This window comes from Chelmon rostratus, chromosome 24 (genome assembly GCF_017976325.1).
Source record: "Chelmon rostratus isolate fCheRos1 chromosome 24, fCheRos1.pri, whole genome shotgun sequence".
Classification (NCBI taxonomy): Eukaryota; Metazoa; Chordata; class Actinopteri; order Chaetodontiformes; family Chaetodontidae; genus Chelmon; species Chelmon rostratus.
Genome location: NC_055681.1, coordinates 4,327,043 through 4,345,616, shown reverse-complemented (window position 1 = coordinate 4,345,616; position 18,574 = coordinate 4,327,043). Strand labels below are relative to the sequence as shown.

The 18,574-nt window shown below is 42.0% G+C and overlaps 1 protein-coding gene across 1 annotated transcript in view; it reads left to right on the top strand.

Moving 5' to 3' along the window:
- The window catches only part of xirp2a (xin actin binding repeat containing 2a), a 48,208-nt gene extending 46,902 nt beyond the window's left edge, over positions 1 to 1,306 (top strand). The window contains exons 9-10 of the mRNA XM_041966166.1: positions 948 to 1,081; positions 1,168 to 1,306. Of these exons, the coding sequence (XP_041822100.1) occupies positions 948 to 1,042 (95 nt within the window). The 3' untranslated portion in view covers positions 1,043 to 1,081; positions 1,168 to 1,306. The remainder of the gene's footprint in view (positions 1 to 947; positions 1,082 to 1,167) is intronic.
- The last annotated feature ends 17,268 nt before the right edge of the window (positions 1,307 to 18,574 follow it).

The following is an 18,574-nucleotide window of genomic DNA, read 5'->3' as shown; positions in this document are numbered from 1 at the left end:
TTCTTGATGTCACGTGACTTCCTCTTTGATCTGAAACGTTCACACTTAAGCTCAGAGCAGCTTTTGCAGTTTAGGTACTGTCACTTTCACACATTTTAATATTCAGGTTACACTTTGTTTATTCATACCTCTGATGTGTGAAGCTGGCAATGATGCAAACATACTGAACTCATAATTCTGGGTGTGTGATGCTGTTTTCACCGCGAGACAGCCGAGAGCTGCTCGAACAAAACAATGCTTTTAATTTATATTTAGTCTTCACTTGAAAACCACGTGTTCAAGTCAATTCCAGATTAAAGTCACCTTTGGAAAACATTGATGTCATCACATTTCAGAGCTTTAGCAGTAAAATCACTCTCAGTCCTTCAAAGACAAGTCATTTCACTGCACTTTTATTTTGTTTGCCGTTGCCCATTCTAACACATTTAAACAAAGTTTGTTGTCCTTTTTGGCTAATCTCCTAATCACCTAACAATTCCCTGGAAAGTTTCCTGAAAAGAGCCATGTCATTTCATTGTAATTATAGATAGAATAGGAATTGCTCTATTTAAATCCAGGTGGACATTCATTAATTAATAAAACCATTTATTATGCTTTGTTATCACTTTAACCTAAAGGGCTGATCCTGAAGGGGTCACAAGAAAACTGAAGGGATGAGAAAGGCCAGAAAATAATTTAGGGCTTTGTTTTTGTTTTTACTGTAAAATACTGGATACTCTGACCTCCTCAGGCCCAAAAAACTCACTCTCATGTCCACACTAAAACCATAACATGTGACAAGGGTGAGGGAAACACTGCTCAAGGTTACATTCAAAATGAACTGGAATTAATTAACTAGAACTTCACTGAACCTTTTTTTTTTTTACCAGATTAAATGGTTCTTTCCAGGAAATTAAAAGGAGATTCTGAACCTGTAAATTAAAACGCTGTCTGATTTTTCTTTGCAGAAAATTCGAGTTCCAGAGTCCGAACTGTGCAGGGTCTGTCGGAAGAGGGTGTACCCCATGGAATCGCTGATTGCAGACAAACAAAACTTCCATAAAAGCTGCTTTCGCTGTGAACACTGCAGAGGCAAACTAAGGTGAAGCTGTTTCAGGCAGCGAAAGTGTTCACGTGAGTTTTTCTTTGCATTATTTTAACCTTTGTTTTCTTTCTGTTTTTATTTAGCCTTGGCAACTTTGCCTCTCTCCATGGACGAATGTACTGCAAGCCACACTACAAGCAACTGTTCAAGTCCAAAGGAAATTACGATGAGGGGTTTGGACATAAACCACACAAAGAACTATGGAGTAATAAGAACATGGAGAATTCAGCCGAAAAGACAAAAATCAGATCGCCGTCGCCTGAAAAGAAAGTCATGGATTCCAGATATTCCACCGCTCAGAGCACATTTACTCAGGATAATGACATGAACAAATCAGTGGATGAAAACAAAAAGCTCTCAAGTAAGATTTCTGTAGTGTGGCCTCCTCAAGCAGATTCTCCAAAGAAGTCCTTCACTATCGAAGAGGAGTTGAAGTTGGTAAAGCCATCGTGGCCCCCAAAGGAGGACTCATCTCAGGAAAATGAACCCCTAAGTCAGCCTTCATTAAGAGAGACTGATATTCCCGCCGCTAAAGAAAGAAAAGAAAATGGGCCCCAGGAAAATGACAGGGTGCAAAAGAGCGTCTGTTTAACAGAGAATGAGAGGAAACCTGAAGAGACTCCAGCAGAGTCTGAGGCTCCGGCCTCCCCGGTAGCAGCCGCAGAGGAATCAGTGAGTGTTGCTCGCACTCGAGAAACTAAGGAGTCAAACAGTGGCTCTGAGGCTGTGGAGCAAGCGAGTCCTGAAATGGACTCTGAAGTGCACCCTGGAGTGGAAGAGACAGAAGAGACGCAACGTGGAGCTGTGGAGAGCATGAAAGTGTCGGATAAGAACGGAGAGAAAAATGAGGAAAGGGTGGAGGAAGTGAAAGTAAATGGACACGACGGGCAGATAGAAGGCGCGGCAGACGAGCAGGAAAGCCAGGAGGAGATGGATAAAGGAAATAATGACGGCATGAACAATGGGGAGGCGGTAAAGGTCACGTTAATAGATGAGGAGGAGACGGCAGGACGGGCACTGAATGCTAACTCCAACAATAATAATAACAATAATGGCCAGACGGCGCTTGACGATGACATTCTGTTTCAAGGGCTTACTGAGGATGAGAGGAAGGAAAATCAGTCACTCTTTCTGACAGATACAACTAGAGCAACAGATTTCTCCCAAGCTGATCGCTGTGAGGAATCAAAATGGATGCCAAGTGAAGTGCTGCAATTGGCACAGAGGGAGGATGCTTTTGTGCCAGCGGGTGCCAAATGCACTGAAGCCACAGACTGCTTTTCAGACACAAATTTCTTCACGGAGACAGCCGAGGGAGCGTTCGCTTTCAAAAACGAGGCCGCCGAGCCGAAGCTCAGCACGTCGAGCTTCCTCGAGGACGTTTTCGCTGGCCTGAGCACAAGCAGCTCCAGCCTGCTGTCTGATTTCAAATCCGACATCTTCGGTCAGTCTGCCGGGGAGACGCCCCTGATGTCAGCGCTGGATGACCTTTTGGATTTCGGGATGGAGGCGAGAGAAGGCGCGGGTAAGGCGGGAGACGCGGCGGGGAAGGGCGACCGCAGCCCGGGCAGAGGTGGCTCTTCTCTGTGGGCAGACGACGACGACCTGACGGTGGAGGAGCAGATCAAGAGGAACAGATACTACGACGACGATGATGATGACAGCGACAACTCTTGAATTCAGCAGGCAGCGCCGACCACACGTAATTCTCACATCTATGTCCATGGAGAGAGGATCTGCTATGATTTAATCTAGTGTTTTTGTACTGAGTTTTAAAATCACACTTCTGCTCTTTTATTCAATATCTAGCTTTGTTTGATGCTGGTCGAATGCACCTGGTGTGCAGAGGGATGGAAAGTGGATATTTCTTCTTGTTTGTTACTTGATCTGACTGATCGAAACAGGGCTATATTTTCAAATTTTGCAATATGTGCTTTAATTACAAGCTGTGTTTTTCTTTGATTGGATGGCTGCCAGCTTTCTTTTGTGTCTGACTAAAGAGGTTTTTTTTCATTTCTGCTCTGTCCTCTGATTGAAATAAAGCTTCATGAACTCGACGATACATGAGTTTTTAATCAGAAAGTGCACAGACATGCGGGAGCTGTAATAGTACTTAGCTGTATCCCCTTTGTGCGGCTGGCTACTTTGATCTATGGCCTAACCTAGACAACACAGTCCAGCTGAGATCTCTTTGGCGAAAGGCATATTGATTTTCACTGATAGAGCAGGCCTGTTGTAGGAGTTACAGATTTTTCCATTAGGTCGCCGCTTTTGTCACCTCTGACATATTTCCCACCCCTTCCTCAGTTACAGCTCGAACACGTGGGGTAATTGGCTGCAAAGAGAATATACTAGCAATGTTAATTACACCAGCAAAAACTGTGCTTTACTGTCAGAGAAGTGATGGCTTTACAAATTCAGTGTGGGCTGTTCTACACTGAGCTTCCTCTAAAGTTGGGGAAACACTGTTTGCTGGTTCAGTAATTCAGAATCCTTTCTGGAAATGCTGTTTGGCATCTTTTTAATTGGACTATTTTTTTTTCTCCTGGAACGTTTTCATTGACAATCCAAAGTAGATGCACTTTTGTACATTTTTAATCGCTTTACCTTCCTGCCAAGCAATTACACACCCGGACAACTGCCCATCCAATCAGTTAGGAGAGGCAACAGATGATAAAACTGCCCAGTGTTGATGGGTTAAATTTTGCAGTGAAAATGCAAATTATCTGCAGGTCTAGACCAGCCAGGGTGTTAATGGGCTCTCTGAGGTCCAGGGACCTATGTGGCCTGTTCGCATTTTGTCTGTCTTTACACAGTAACTACATGTCCGTATGTACAATAAAAGATTTACATGTGCAAATGTGAGAGACAAAATCCACAATCCAGTCTGTGTAAAAATGCACTCCTACTGGGGAAGACCACATCAGAGTGTTTGCAGGTGTTGGGGAGTAACACTGCATATGTGGAAAAAGTTGTACAAAGCCTGTTTTGCCTCCAGAGGGAGCTGTGTAAAGTCTGGTTAAAGTCCTCAGGTGATGTCACTTGAGTCGTGTGGGCCTGAAGACTGCAAGGTTGAAAAGTCAGCTAAAAAAATGGCATTTCAGGAAAGTTTGAGGCAATAGTGTGATGATAGCATGATAGTTTTGGCTAATCCCTGATGCACAGCATGTCCCTGGGTGGAATCTGCCCAGGGGAGCTTTGCTGCATTTCATTCCCTGTCTCTTGCCACTCATTTCCTGTTAACTCTCTAATAAAGACAGACACAAATAAAGACAACAAATGCTTAAAATGAAGACATTTCCTGTTTGTGTTACCATCCCAACATTGCATCTGAGCAAGGAAACACAGCATCTTTGGAAGATAACCACTTGACTTGACAAGCTGAAGAGGTCTTTTCACAGCAGGTGTGGAGCAGAGGAGTGATTTGGGATTGCAGCTAATGATTATTTTCATTATCAATTAATCTGCCAATTATTTTCTTAATTAACTGATTAGTCATTGAGAAAGGGTTGAAAATAGTGACTGACAATTTCCTGAAGCCCAAGGTGACATCTTCAAAGTCCTGCACTGAGAATTCATGATTCGAGATTCAAGATTGAGACTGAACACCAATGTCTCCTGTGACAGGATTTTACTGTTGCAGTTAGTTGAGGTGGAGGCCATTTTGAGCTTTTTTTGCATAGGACTCTGGCTAATGACTATTTTCATTCTAGATTCATCTGCTAATTATTTTCTCCATTAACTGACTGATTGTTTGGTTTGTAAAAAATCTGAGAAAAAGTGAGCAATGCTGTGACAGTTACCTTTAGCCCAAAGTGACACAAAAATGACTCAAATGATTATTAGAACACTTACCAATTAATTTTCTGTCAATCAACTAATTGATTAATTGACTAATTGTTTATGCTGCACGTGCAGACCTATTTACTGACAGGTAGTTTACATCAAAGCCACATTTTATACATCTTAATTTGTAACCTGTAAGATGTTAAATAACTGTAGTGAAATAAAAAAACCTGAAACCTTAGAAGAAAATACTGAAGTACAAGTACACTAATCAATTAATCAACCAATTGTTTCAGGTCTAGAATGATGGCAACCCCTTCAAAGACACATTAACTTAACACGGGCTTAAAAAGCCTTTCCTTTAACAGTGTTGTCATATAAGGATGTCGTTAACTGAGCCAGTCACCCCACTGCCGTTAAACTGGTTTATTTTCCCCGGGATGCCACCAGATCGGTCGCTCCGCTGCTTTACACTCAATCCCCGCTAAGCAAAGCAGCATCATCCTCCGCGCTCCACGCTCCCGTCGATTGGCTGTATCCCTCCACGCTCGGCGGCCGCTGATTGGACGGCTCCTCTCCTCCCGCCGGCTGGCGCCTGACCCACCACGAGCGTGCGGCGCGAGACGCTGAGCAGAGGAGGAATCCGCGCGGCGTGGAGCGGACGGAGCCGAGCGTTCAGGACAAGTTGTGGAGCCGGGACGCGGACAAAAACAGCGGTAGGTGCTCTGAAACGCGGAGAAAGCTGCGTTTATCCGTTGTGTGCTGTGTCTGCTCGCTTTCTAGCCACTTATGGATGCTGTGTTTGGAAGTGAAATTGACTTAACGGCTGTTTTGTGCGCTGCTTGACCGTTAATTTTGCCCTTTCTTCTTCTGTGGTAATCGAGGCAGCTTTTTAAACGGCTTTTATGACGACTGACTGAAGTGTCCGGTGCTAACTGTGACGTTTTAAACTTGCTATTGAACGCTTTAGTCGGTCCTTTCGACTGTACCTGCTAGGTGTTCGGAGCTGATACCTCTCGCGCAGCTGCTCCATAAGTGAGCGTGGCATCACTTCGTATGTCGTCGCTTAAATAAGAAGTTGGCTGCATCGTCTGTCACATTGGCATTCGTATGTGTGTGGGAGCAAAAAGAGCCAGGCAGAGACAGAATAAATCCAGATAAGTAGATAAGAGCATTGTGCATTTTATTATGCTGCGCACTTTATAGCCTAATATGCAGCACAATGATTTATCTGGCCGCTAATCCACGTCACTTAACATGAACCACACACACATAAAATCCATTAGCCCTCTGTTTCATTGCATAAAGGGATGAGAGTGACCATGCTGTGCTTTATCACTTGTACTGCTACTCTAAGGAAGTGAAAGGGACAGTAAAAATGGAAAGCGGGGGATATAACCTTCTGTGGCAAGCTGCTCAATGGGATTTTCCCTTGCTGTCAAAGGGTCATAACAACAATTCACAGCCAGTGTCTCTGCCCGCTGTGAACAGTATGCGTAAGCCTCCAAAAAAGCCATGTCTGGAGATTTGTATTTACAGTTGCTTTGAAACATGAATGCCACAGATCTGAAACGTATCTGCCTCCTACAGGACTGATCCTCTTTTTGGAATTATATTGCCCCTTGAAGTGGTTACATCAGTATTCCTCTGCACTGTTTCTTGTCGGGGAGTAATACCAGAGAAGCCACCTCTTTTGTGACCACTGTGGCTTTCAACCTTACATCGCCGCCTGGGTCGTTAATACCGGCAGCCCTGCCAAATTCTCTCATTTAAGCCTGTGTGCTGGCGCGCGACCAGATACTGATATTGTAAAAGTGGGGGGAAAAAAATGTTCCATTTAATTTCAGAAACGTCCCGCAGCCCCCTCCATTCATCTCCTGTGACATGAAATACCGCGGGTTTAATCTCAATTAGGCAATGACATGTCAAAATGGGTACCTCACACATGGATGATTTCAGATGACAGTTATGAACATGGGTTTGGAGTTCTAGTTTGGCGAACTGGAGGCGATAGAAGAACTGATTCTGTATTTTCTAAGACAGCGCGAAGATGTTAATTGATTTCAGCTTGCTTGACTTCCTCTTACAATTTCCATTTTTCTCTTGGCAGACTGTAACGTCTCTGTGAAGCCTCTGCTTATTAAGGCTGAATCTTGATAGAAGTAATTTTCTGTCACTGAAGCGCCAACAAATGTTCAGATTTAGAAGCTATTTCCAGAATTAAGGACGTTTAGATCACAGCTAATCACAGCTTTCTCATCATACTACAGCTGTTAGTCTTTTAAAAAGGATTATGGTAATGATGGTGGGTCAATAAGTTCCTGCTGCAACACTGGAAACAGCCCCGCAGAATTCCCTCCTTTCCTCATATATCAGTGAGTTTTATCTTTTGTTAAAAAAGCCATTGCAGTAGTAAGTCACCATTAAACACCTGTGAATCACAGCCCTTATAACTATAAATAGACTGTTTACATCTGCTGTGTTGTGAACTGCACCCTATTGATATCCTGTTAGGGGAAGCAAGCCCCTGGGTGTGCATCTAATAAGATGGTTTTAACTCATTTAACCCTCGTGTGGGGGTTTTATACGTGAAGCCATCCAGCCTGTCAGAGTTATTGGCCGAATGCGACACACAGAATTGATCTTTCGAAGTGTTCTGCACTAAATAATTTGATGCCATTCTCACTCGTAGCACAAAATAGGACATATAGAAGCCATTTGCTGGGGGGTGGGGGGCTGAAATGAATCTGGGAGATGTCCTCAGGCAAGACCAGATTCTCTTAATTACATCATATTTTTATCCTGGAAGTGATTGGAATTTGATTTACGCTGCAACACCGCGCTCCCAGCTGAGATAAACTGTATGTGACAGTGATGAATGGCGTTTGTAAAAAGCGCCTTAGAAAAAGTGTTTCGCAAACCAGCTTATTAACCCGTTCACAATTTTAATGCACTTGCACAATTTCTGCTGCATTTCGTGTCAACACAATTTAATGGGAAAATCTGTCAGTTATTGGGCTGCTGTTTGTCACCGTGTGCGGTGGCATTTTGGTGCTGTTTTGTCAGTCACTTTTGTAAACTACCGCTTTACTTTACATTGACCCCCTCGGCACCACCATTGGTTTAATTTCCACTAGTCATCGCCACACAAGGAGGAATCCATCATAGAAGAGGAAGAAATATCAATTTGCCCTCTAAGTAAGGGGCATGGCCCAGATGTTCATGGACGAGTTGGCAAGCGAGATGTTTTATGTTATATGACCACCTGTGATTGACGTCATCAGGTTTAGACACATTCTGCCGTCGTGGGAAGCCTAAGAAATCATGGATAGTTCAGAAAAATAAATTACAATCCTTCCTCTTTGCACTGAGCATGACAGGATGATAAACGACTTTCAAATACTCAAGGCTGATTTTTCCTTTTCAATACACTGCACTATATGTATGTATGTGAATGTCGTGCTGCTCCAGCCCCAAATATTTTGTCACAGCGGTGGCTTGGTCGGGAGGTGTAATCCCAGCACCACAGACACTAGTGACCATTCACAGAAATATTATAGGAATCTGAAGGCAGCAGTGTATCTCTACGATACTTCTTCTTCTTGTGCGACTACACGTTGCTACCTTTTACTTTGATCATATATCAGTATATGGACTACAATCTAAAAAAAGATTTGGGTATTTATAGTATATAGTTTAGAGAGTATTATAGATTCAAAAAGAAACTGATAAATCTGTTGTTCCTCCAGCACCACGGACAGCGCCATGGATTTATCAATACACAACACAGTTAGGCTACTGATATTTCAGAGCCGTGGTCACAGTTAGAGAGTCAAACTCAGTCAGACAAAGGATCAATGAGTCAGGCAGACTAGACTAATTATTTAACTCAACAAGCCCTCTGCCCCTGCACGCTCTCTGCTACTAGAGGTCCGAAAGGTTAACAAGGGGATGTACTGTGGTCATTTTGTTGGGGATGGGGTGATGCCAGGGAGATGGCATCCACTTTGTTAACAAAATGACCAAAGTGCACCCCCCCCTGTTAACCTGCCACCCCATGCTGCAAATACACAAAAGCACAGACAACAAAGGACAATGGAATGTGAAACATGCTCAAGTTATGTTCAATAACTTCAAACAAACAGTCACAAACCATGGCAGCAACAAGCGTAGCTCAGCCAGGTATTTGCAGCGTGTTCGTCTGTATGGTTGTGTTTTGTGTGTGTTTGCAGCGTGTTTGTCTATTGGGTTGTGTTGTGTGCATTTGCAGCACATGTGCAGTTAAATGGATGAAGATGTTGACTTAATTTGCTTGTGTTTTGTCTGCAGTGTGTTGCGCTTTCTTTGCCCCTGTAGAAATAGACATACAGCTGAGAACATGAACAAAGCTGAGCAAAAGAAATTTGATTAGCATGTACATACAAGTAAGTGAAAAAAGCAAATATATATCTATATATATATATAAAGTGTATATATACTGTGAATAAAAAGCAACAATGAGCAACAGCATACAATGATTATGTTCAAGTCAAACTGTAAATTATAAACAAGAGTAGTGCAATGCAAGGAGTGCTGGAATAAATATTGAATGATAAGAGTGAGGTTACTTTATATGCATGATGTAGGTGGATATGCATAGCATAGTCATTTATATAGTACTGTATATACAGCATGCTTGGATTTACACAGTAGTAGACATTAACAGAAGAAACAGCTGGATATGAATGCAGTGTATGCACCATAGGCCAGAAATGGATAGTATTTATACTTAACAATGATGATATGTACATGTAAAAAAGTATATTTATCATGTGTAGGCAGAAATAAAAATTTAGTAAGATTTGATAAGGGATTTGGATTTTATAATATGCTTTTGAACCCCTTCTCTAGCCTAATGCCGCTCTTCTTCTTCTTTTGAAAGAAATAAAAAGTGAGGTATGTCGCGATTGGCTGAGTCCATCACCAGGGGAGGAGAAGGGGGAGGGATTAATTTAATGGTCTGCCTCCAGAGAACGATTGAGAGAGCTCCTGTTCAGCTGTTCATAAAAGACCAACAGAGTGGCGAGTGTTCTTGTTACTTAAATAATGTAGGTGATCAACTTTAAAATCTCCTCTGGGGTTCAGGTCCATGAGGTAGCTCGTCCTGCCAGTCTGTTAAGGTTAATGTTAGCTTAAGCAGCCTTATTGCAGAGCTATCAAAACATCAAAACATTGTTAAACCTCATGTACCACCATTATGTGTCACTATTACCATACGTGGGCAACTATACAATAAATATAACAGAAGGTTTTATTGAGTGATGGTACTGTATTAACTTAATAAATGTGTGCTACACTGGTCAGTTTCTCTACCCTGACTTTGAAATTGACTTTTCTCTTCATACTAATATATTCTATTAATGTAGAAACAGATAAACCAGTGGTTATGGTACAATCATATCTTGTGCCCCGTCTACACTTAATGGATGCAAACAAATGTGTGTAAAGCAGCAGTATGCTTTCATGCTCCCTTGCTGAAGCATCCTTGAACATCCCTCCAGCGGGCGCTGACCTGTTCTCGAGGCGGGGCAGATGAAATTCCCTCAGTGGGTTTATTCTTATTCACTCGGTCTTCTCCCTGAATAACTTATTACCCAAATTGTTCAATTTAATCGCAACATGAGGAGGCAAACCAGTGGAGGGGAGCACTGCCCAGTTGACTGTTTTCATGCAGATTTAATGGATTCTGTGTAACAAGTCATAATTTACAAAGCATTAGATTTTATGATTTTCTGGCTACACTGTAATTACTGATAGGAGGAGGCTGTAACTTACAAGGCTGTCATCTTTTATGAGGTCTTGAATTTTGTGCCGCTGTAGGATTTCTCTCTCATTCTTTTCTTTCTCTGAGGGTGTTCACTGGTTTCACATTGATGTGCTCTGACCTGTGCTGTTCCTCCACACTGGCTCCCTCTCTTGCCCTCTCTCTTGCAGTCCAGCTCTCTCTGTCTCTGTGGAGAAGGCTTTGGAAAGCTACACAGGCGGCTATGTGTTTCATCTGTCGAGCTGAGCTAGCGCGTTGTGATCATGTCTGTGACTGCCGTCCAAAGTTTATTGGATCATTTGATAATCTTGTTGGCTGGAGCTTAGCTGCACGTGTCCCCAGCTCTGCATATGACTCCATAGGCACAGATGATAAATTCTAATCCAACAACACCATACTGTGATCATACTGATTTTTAGCCACCAGTCCTTTCAGCAACATGGTGCATGAATAACACAATGAACAGCCTGGTTGTTTATGCTTATATCACATGCCACAGCTAAAGCAATAGCATAGCCAAAGAGAAACCAAATAATAACATGTGTTGTCACCCATTTTCCTGCTTTTGTTTACAAAAATGACAAATGATGAGGAAGTGCAAAGTAATAAGCTGTTATTATCCTAAATGCTCAGCGGGCAGATGTCTTGTCATGTCTTACTGAAGACATACCAGCAGAGTGTGAAAGGACCAAAACCACGTCCTCATCGCTGCTGCGTTTCAGGTCGACGGGATGAGTTTCGCACGGCTGTGGCCAGCTCTGATAAAACAGCCAGGTGATTACATCGCTCGATAAGGCTGAGTTTTGTAGGGGGAGTGTTGGTTAAGTGAATTGAATTTTATTCCACTCGTGCACAGCTCAAAGGGTCATCATGGCAGTTCATTTAATGATTGTACTCGTATCACGTAGCCGCTTAGAGGCAGGGAGAGCAAGGCTGTGCTAGCTTCATGCCGCTCCCCCGCATCCTGTTATCTCATACTCATACCAGCTGTGGTTGCATGTTGGCCGCCGTTGCCTTCCCATTTCCACACGCGAGGCTGTGCTGCAAAGCCTGCTGAGCCCCCTCCACCACCACACTTGGCATGGGATGAGTGCAGAGCTGAGTCTCCTAGCCCTGGGTTTTTTAATTGGGTTCTGATGATGGGACTCTGCTGGTTTGCCAAGCTGGCCACTGCGACTACACACGTCTTCCAGTTCTCACCCTCGAGTAGATGATTGGGTTTTCACTGGAGTGGTCAAGAAACGGGGATGGAGGGGTGAGGACCCTATCAGCCGTCTCCCTGCGTAACTCTACAGGCTATTTGGCGTCTACATTTATAGACGTAATGCGGGGAAGCTTTGTTTGTGTTAGGGCATGCTTCCGCCTTATCTCGGCTGCAGCATGGATACCTTGTCACTGTAATTTTGAGGCTGTGAATTGAAAGTTTATGTAGACCATTATGATGAGCACATTTGGAACCCCTGTGGCTTATGAAACACATTCAAAACCATTTATTTCAAAATTCATGATCCAGTATGAAGGCTGCTCTTCTCAATGAGAGAAAAAGACTTTTGGTAGACATTTTGGACAGTAGCATTGTGCTTCAACTATGCCTTTCCATTTTGACGGCAGATGCCAGTGCCTAAGATACAGCATTATAATTTTTTTTTGTCTGATTCCACCATCCTCACCCTAATCCTCTTTATGGAAGCCCAACATGGTTCCATACTGATTTTTATATGCAGCAGGGTTCTGGGGATGAGGAGTCAAAGTCATGCTGTTTTTAGTTTTTCAGCTAAATTAATTAAATTCAGAGAGTGCAGCTCACCCCTCAGTCACTGCAGAAGAGATATTTTATTTCATTTTTGAGGCTGCATAGCATTCTGTAGGTGACATTAATATTTTGCTGTATGCATGGTTGATTTCAATCAGCCTCTGCTCCCAACAAACACAGTCTTCAGTGGACGGGACTAACCCATTTGAATAGTTGTGTTTGACTCCTAGGCCTAATTAGAGAATGCAAATACTATGTATGCTCAAATGGAAAAATTTAACCCATTAATAATAGACCAAATAGATGCAGCACCTGTTATTTCAGGTGTGTTTGATACACTTGATGCATGTTTAAGTGTCTTTATCCTTTGAGGCACATATGTAAATTTGACTTTTGCCTCTCAAAATGATGTCTACCAAATTGATTTTGAGGGCAGGCAGATTTAATGTGGAGCATGCTTATCCCCATCTTATCCCAGTTGGTCTTGTTAACTGGCTCTGCTCTCAGCAGTCAGAAGAAAAATATATTTACATGAGACTGACAGACCTAGAAAGTAAACTTTCTGAGCTGATCCTCTGGACTGAACAGATGTTTCCTGTCAGACGGTTGTGTGGTTGATCTTGATCCGCTCTTGGTAATGAAGTGAAGCTGCAGGTTACCGTATGCACACAATCGGATGATATGCTGAGAACCGCAGGTGCTTTTATCCTGGTCGAGGCTGTGAGGCTCCAAGTTTATATTCAACCTTTTGTACATGTCAAGCTTTTGTGCTATTTGAAGCACAAAGCCTCACTGTGGTGGAACATGTCATAGAGGTGTCGTCAATATCTCTCATTCATTGCTCTTATTTTTTCTTCAGCTCTCAATATTGACGATTGCAAAAAGGATGAAGTTGCAAAGCAAGTAAAAAAAATTCATATGTGAAAAGCTGGAAAATGTGATTTTTTTGGCTTTTTCCTTGAAAAATTACTTAAATGAGTAATGGATTATCAAAATAGTTCACAGTGCATTTTCTGATGTGTAAATGATTAGTTTAAGCTGTAAATGATTGATCAATCAAATTTTATTAAGGATGGGGTTTGATGGCATTTTAATCAGAATCTGCTTATTGAACCTAAATCCTTTATCGAGGCATCTTTTCAGGCAGGTTGTTTGAGGACATCTCTTATCTTTTAAAATATGTACTGTTGTTAATTCACTCTGTATCATACCTGAACTGCAGACATTTGATGAGACTGAAAGGATGTAGGGCTTTCAGCACTTGTCTCTGCTCTGTGACATTCATTAACCCTGTGCTGGCTCAGTTTTCCTTTTCCTGCGTTTGCTGTGAAGGAGGGGCTGTGCTACAGCTGCAGACGTGAAGGCAACACATAAAAATAAAATAAATTCTACTTTATCATTTATCATTTATAATATAAAGTCAATAAATTGCATGTTTGTCTGCATGCATGATGCACTGGTGAAATGGTTGTTGCACTTCTACATGTTGAAGAACCTGATGGGTCACAGAATATGGTATAAAGCCACCAGTAAGCTTGTTCTGCTCAAGCATCAGAAATTACCCAAGTTCTTACTTTAATATGCTGAATAAATATTAAGCAAGGGACTTGTTGTTCCTCTCTTTTATTGTGAGTACGCCACCCTCTTGCAAATATTGCATTTGGTGTATCCTCTCTTTGGAACGTTTAATTTATTTATTTGTAGACACCTTAATTGTAGGAAAAGACACTGCAGGCAGGATATCTGCGATTGAATGAATGTGAAGGAAAGATTTAATAAGGGATTTGTTGTTTTTTCAGCCATAACAGTGATAATAATTAATAATGCTTGATCTGGCATAGTAAAGGTGCTTGCAAACAGTTTAAAAGTGACTGAAGGGTTGCAGTAGGAACAATGTTTTTTCTTGTAGGAATGAGTGGGTGAGACGTTCAGCCTTGACGGTTTCATCTCTTAACAAAGTCTCTCATTGTACATGTTCACAGTATAAGCTTCACGGTAGGCTGCAAGGTTTAACTATATTATATATATATATATATATGTGTTCTTTCGATTTTTGGACCCATATATGCCCTTAAAGCATTCATACTCTAACATACTGCACATACATGAGTGGAGAGTATCTGTAATGTTTGCACTGCATTCTCGAAGAGGTTTGTTCATTTATTCCTTTTCTTGCAACAGCTGTGAGGAAGCCTCAAAAGGTCAAATAACACCAAATTAAGATGCCTGAATGATAATAAGAGAAGAGTTCTCTCCAGCACATGTTCTTGTTCTTGTTCAGTTTATTATTTTACATACTGAAGGGAGTTGGAAGAAAATTGTCCATGCACTTTTTCTGGTGCTACCAATGAAATGGTCGTTCAAGTAATTTCTGCAGTAAAAATCAATGCGTGTTTTTCAGATGTCAATATTTGCTGGTTTTCTTAAGAGCTTAAATATATTTGGATTTTGGGCTGTAGGCCACTTCAAATAACATTTGAAGACATCAACTTGGGCTCTGCGAAATTGTGACAGCCATTTGTCACAATTTTCCTGACATTTTTTAGACCAAATCATCAATTTAAAAATAATCTGCAGCTCTAGTACTACATGACAAAAACAAAACACCAGGTAGATGTGTGTTGTGATCACCTAGACCACAAAGGCCCATGTTGAAGCAGTGACAGATAAAAAACAATACTGGGAATATATCTGAGCAAGTGTGCACACACTGAATTTTTCTTTTTTATTTATTGCACTACACGTAGTTTATTTGTTGTTTGACTGTACTCTCATAGTGGCAGAGTGGTTAAAAAAAAAGAAGCAATTCTTCCCCTTGAGCACCCAAGAAGACATGGGGATAGAGGCAAAACACATTTGAGGTTTGTTTGGTATAATCATTTCTTGGAGCGTGTTTATTCTCAGGCATTCAGGGCACTGTTTTGTTATTTTTGTACTCCAGGCAAGCAGTGCACATTTATCTTTTCAGAATAGCCTGTAAATATGTGGTGCATAGATTTGAATACTGTATGTTGCACTCCATTAGCAGCTGAGTTTTGACTGCATGCATGCTTTGCAACATGAATGCTATGTGAAGATGATAAATGGCTTGTCTCAGGCTCTGGCTCTAAAGATCCTTTTATCTGCCTAGATTACTTCAGGAATGTCTGTCTTGTCTAGTTGCCTTCACAGAAAAAAGTAATGGAACGGGACCTTGCTAATGTGTGTTCTGCTGAGATGCACACTGCGTCCTCTCTAATATGTGAACTCCATGCATTTTTCACGACATGGTTGATTACATTCTCTGGATGATTTTTCATATTTAATCAGCTCCAGGCGCCATGGGTTTTACTTACACAAGAGCGGTCATTAATATGCAGTTTATCCATATTACAGGCATGCATTTGCTTTGTTTGTATTCAACGCTGTTTTATGGACTCCTTGAGTAGGTTTAGTAGTTTCAGTGTGCGGCTCTTGCAGAAAATTGAAATAATGTTTTTATTACTTAACATTTGGTGGTATCGTTTTCATCTTTTGTAATGAATTTTAATTAAGATCTAGTTTGCGATTCATTTTCAGATTACACTGATTTAGTCTCACTTTATCTTGAAAGTTCCCAGAAAAGTAGTGAATGCTGAATGATAATGAGCTTCATAATTGCAGCTGAATGCAACACAGCAAGGATATTGCAATAATGTGGAATAGAAACACAAAATACCTCCATTTTCTTCATGTGGATGTGTGGTGATTGGCTGTTTTCCTGCTCACCAGCTCAGCAGGTGAGCTTGGTTTTTGTATCATTTTTCATTCATTCATCACTGTCATCCGTCGTGCCTGAGGGAAAAGCTGCATTGGCTTAGTCGTGGACACCTGGTGACCTTTCCAGCAAGAATCTGCCACCATGGAATTGTTGCTGTGTCACTCCTTCTCTATCGTGTTATAGAGAGTAGAAACACATTCACCTGTTAATATACCGAAACAAAACAGGACAGCATCTCGCCATCATCTGTTTTTTGCTGCCATGACAGTCTCCTGTTGGCACTGAATATAAACAGCCCATGTGTAATGAACCAGGGGATCATCATCCTGCTTTGTGGTTTGTAGGATTGCAGCTCTGACTCCCTACAGCCTTTGAGATGTGTTTGATGTGCTGTGACACCCAAACACGGATGCCCCAATAGTCCTGCAGGTTCAAAGCTAAGCACACAGATGTCCCCGTGCATGCCAATTAGGACACAGAGACGAGCAAGCGGCAGTTTACCAGTCATTTTGTGCAACATGGATAATGAAAAGCATGTCTGTTAATCCATCATGTTGAATAAAGACATGTCGACTGTGGCTGCCCTCCAAATGTCACTTAATAAAATCACCGGTCAAGGGGCGCCCTATTCAAACCCCATGTTGTCAGTTGAACCATTTGTCTTTTTTTAGCTGCGTCATTATACGCAGCAACACAGGAAAACAACATGGCAGGCTGTAAACTGCAGTGTACATGAGCAGAGGTCATAAATAATGGCTTTATAATACCAGTATTTCTCCTAATTCGAGGCGAGGTGTATTGATAAACAAAACTAAGAGTCTACATTCATGCTGGCGGCTCTGTGAGGCTGTAAACACAACAGTGCCTTGAGCTAAATGCTAATATAAGGATGTTAACATGCTCAGAATGGCAATGCTAACATGCTGATGTTTAGCAGGTATGATGTTCACCATGTCCTCCAACTTGTTTTCATGTGTTAGCATGCTAAGATATGCTAGCACTAAATAGAATGGGAGTCATTAGTTTTGCAGGTAGTTGGTCATAAACCAAAATATCAGGCAAATTGAAATTTTGACCTGATAATGGCGCTGGATGAAAGGTTAAGGTGTAACAGGTAACACTTCATCCTGAGGGAGGAATAACTTTCATGATAAGACATCTGACAGTAGTTGAAATATTTCACATGAAACATAATGGTGGTGCTAGAGGAAAGGTCATTAGGATGTATTACTTTGGGAGCTCTGAATGTGTGCACAAAATTACAGACAAAGCTAAATAAGTTATAAGGTTTTTTGCATGGGATTCGTCTTTTGTCTTATCAGGTAAAACTGTGCGCATATCCCTGTAATTGGGCTGTTATTGCTTATTTCAGCGCTTCCACAGTGACACTGTGCTTTCTGCGTAATGTCGTGCCTGCACACAGTGGACAGGTCCCATGATGTAGAGTTATTGCTCCCTTCCATCACTGAATCTGTGGCGGTAGGCCTTCCATTTCCTGTGCATTCATCACCATTAAGAGAGCATTCAGCAGTGGTGGATATCAGCGCAGGCTATAAGAAGCATGCAATGTATGTAGATGGCATATCCAGATTCACCCCACCTCCTCCTCCCTAATCACCCCATTGCTTTATCGAGTGCTATGATCTATTGAGGGAGAAAGCCGCAGCAGTCTTCAAATAAAAGCAATAACTCTGCGGCTGTGGAGCCGCATGAGGAGGCAGGCGTGTCCTAGCAAGTCAGACAGCCATCCTTTTCCACCTCAGCCATGTATATGGACATACATTTCTCACCCCCCCACCCTCCTTCTGTTGCTGCCGTCTCACTCAAGTTTATCATCAGCTGCTCCCCGTAGATGGCTTATTGCCTCTTTCCACCCTCATCTGTCCGCCTGGCTGAAAAGGCCTCCCAGGAAGAGATTAGCAATCCAATAACTCGTGGAGCATCTACCTCAGCAGCAGGTGCTCCCCAGAGTGAATGCTGATGAGAACAGCCAGGACTTTATAATAACAGGCCAGGTAGTGTTTGCTAACAGCGAGGAGCCTCCGGGAAGCCTCGACCTGCTGGTGATCCAAACTTGTTGTTAAGTTATCGCAGGTTTCAGTTCCGTCCTGTATGTTTCCTCTTCATTCATTCAAAAATTTTGCTCGACTGGTCTTCAGAGTTTTCTGAATTGGCTGGTATGGTTGTGTTTTACTGAACCATTGAAAAATTTCCAGTATTGCAAGTAATTTGGATTAGGTTTGGATTTTGATTTAGATTGTGCCATGCTTAAATGTTTCAAAAGTGAATGCACAGTATGTTACTAATGTTGCTTCATAATTACATTACGTTTTCTCCAGTCTGGACCCATAAAGACAGGAGACTCACCATCTCCTTCTCAGTGTCTATTTGGGCAAGTGTTAGACTTTC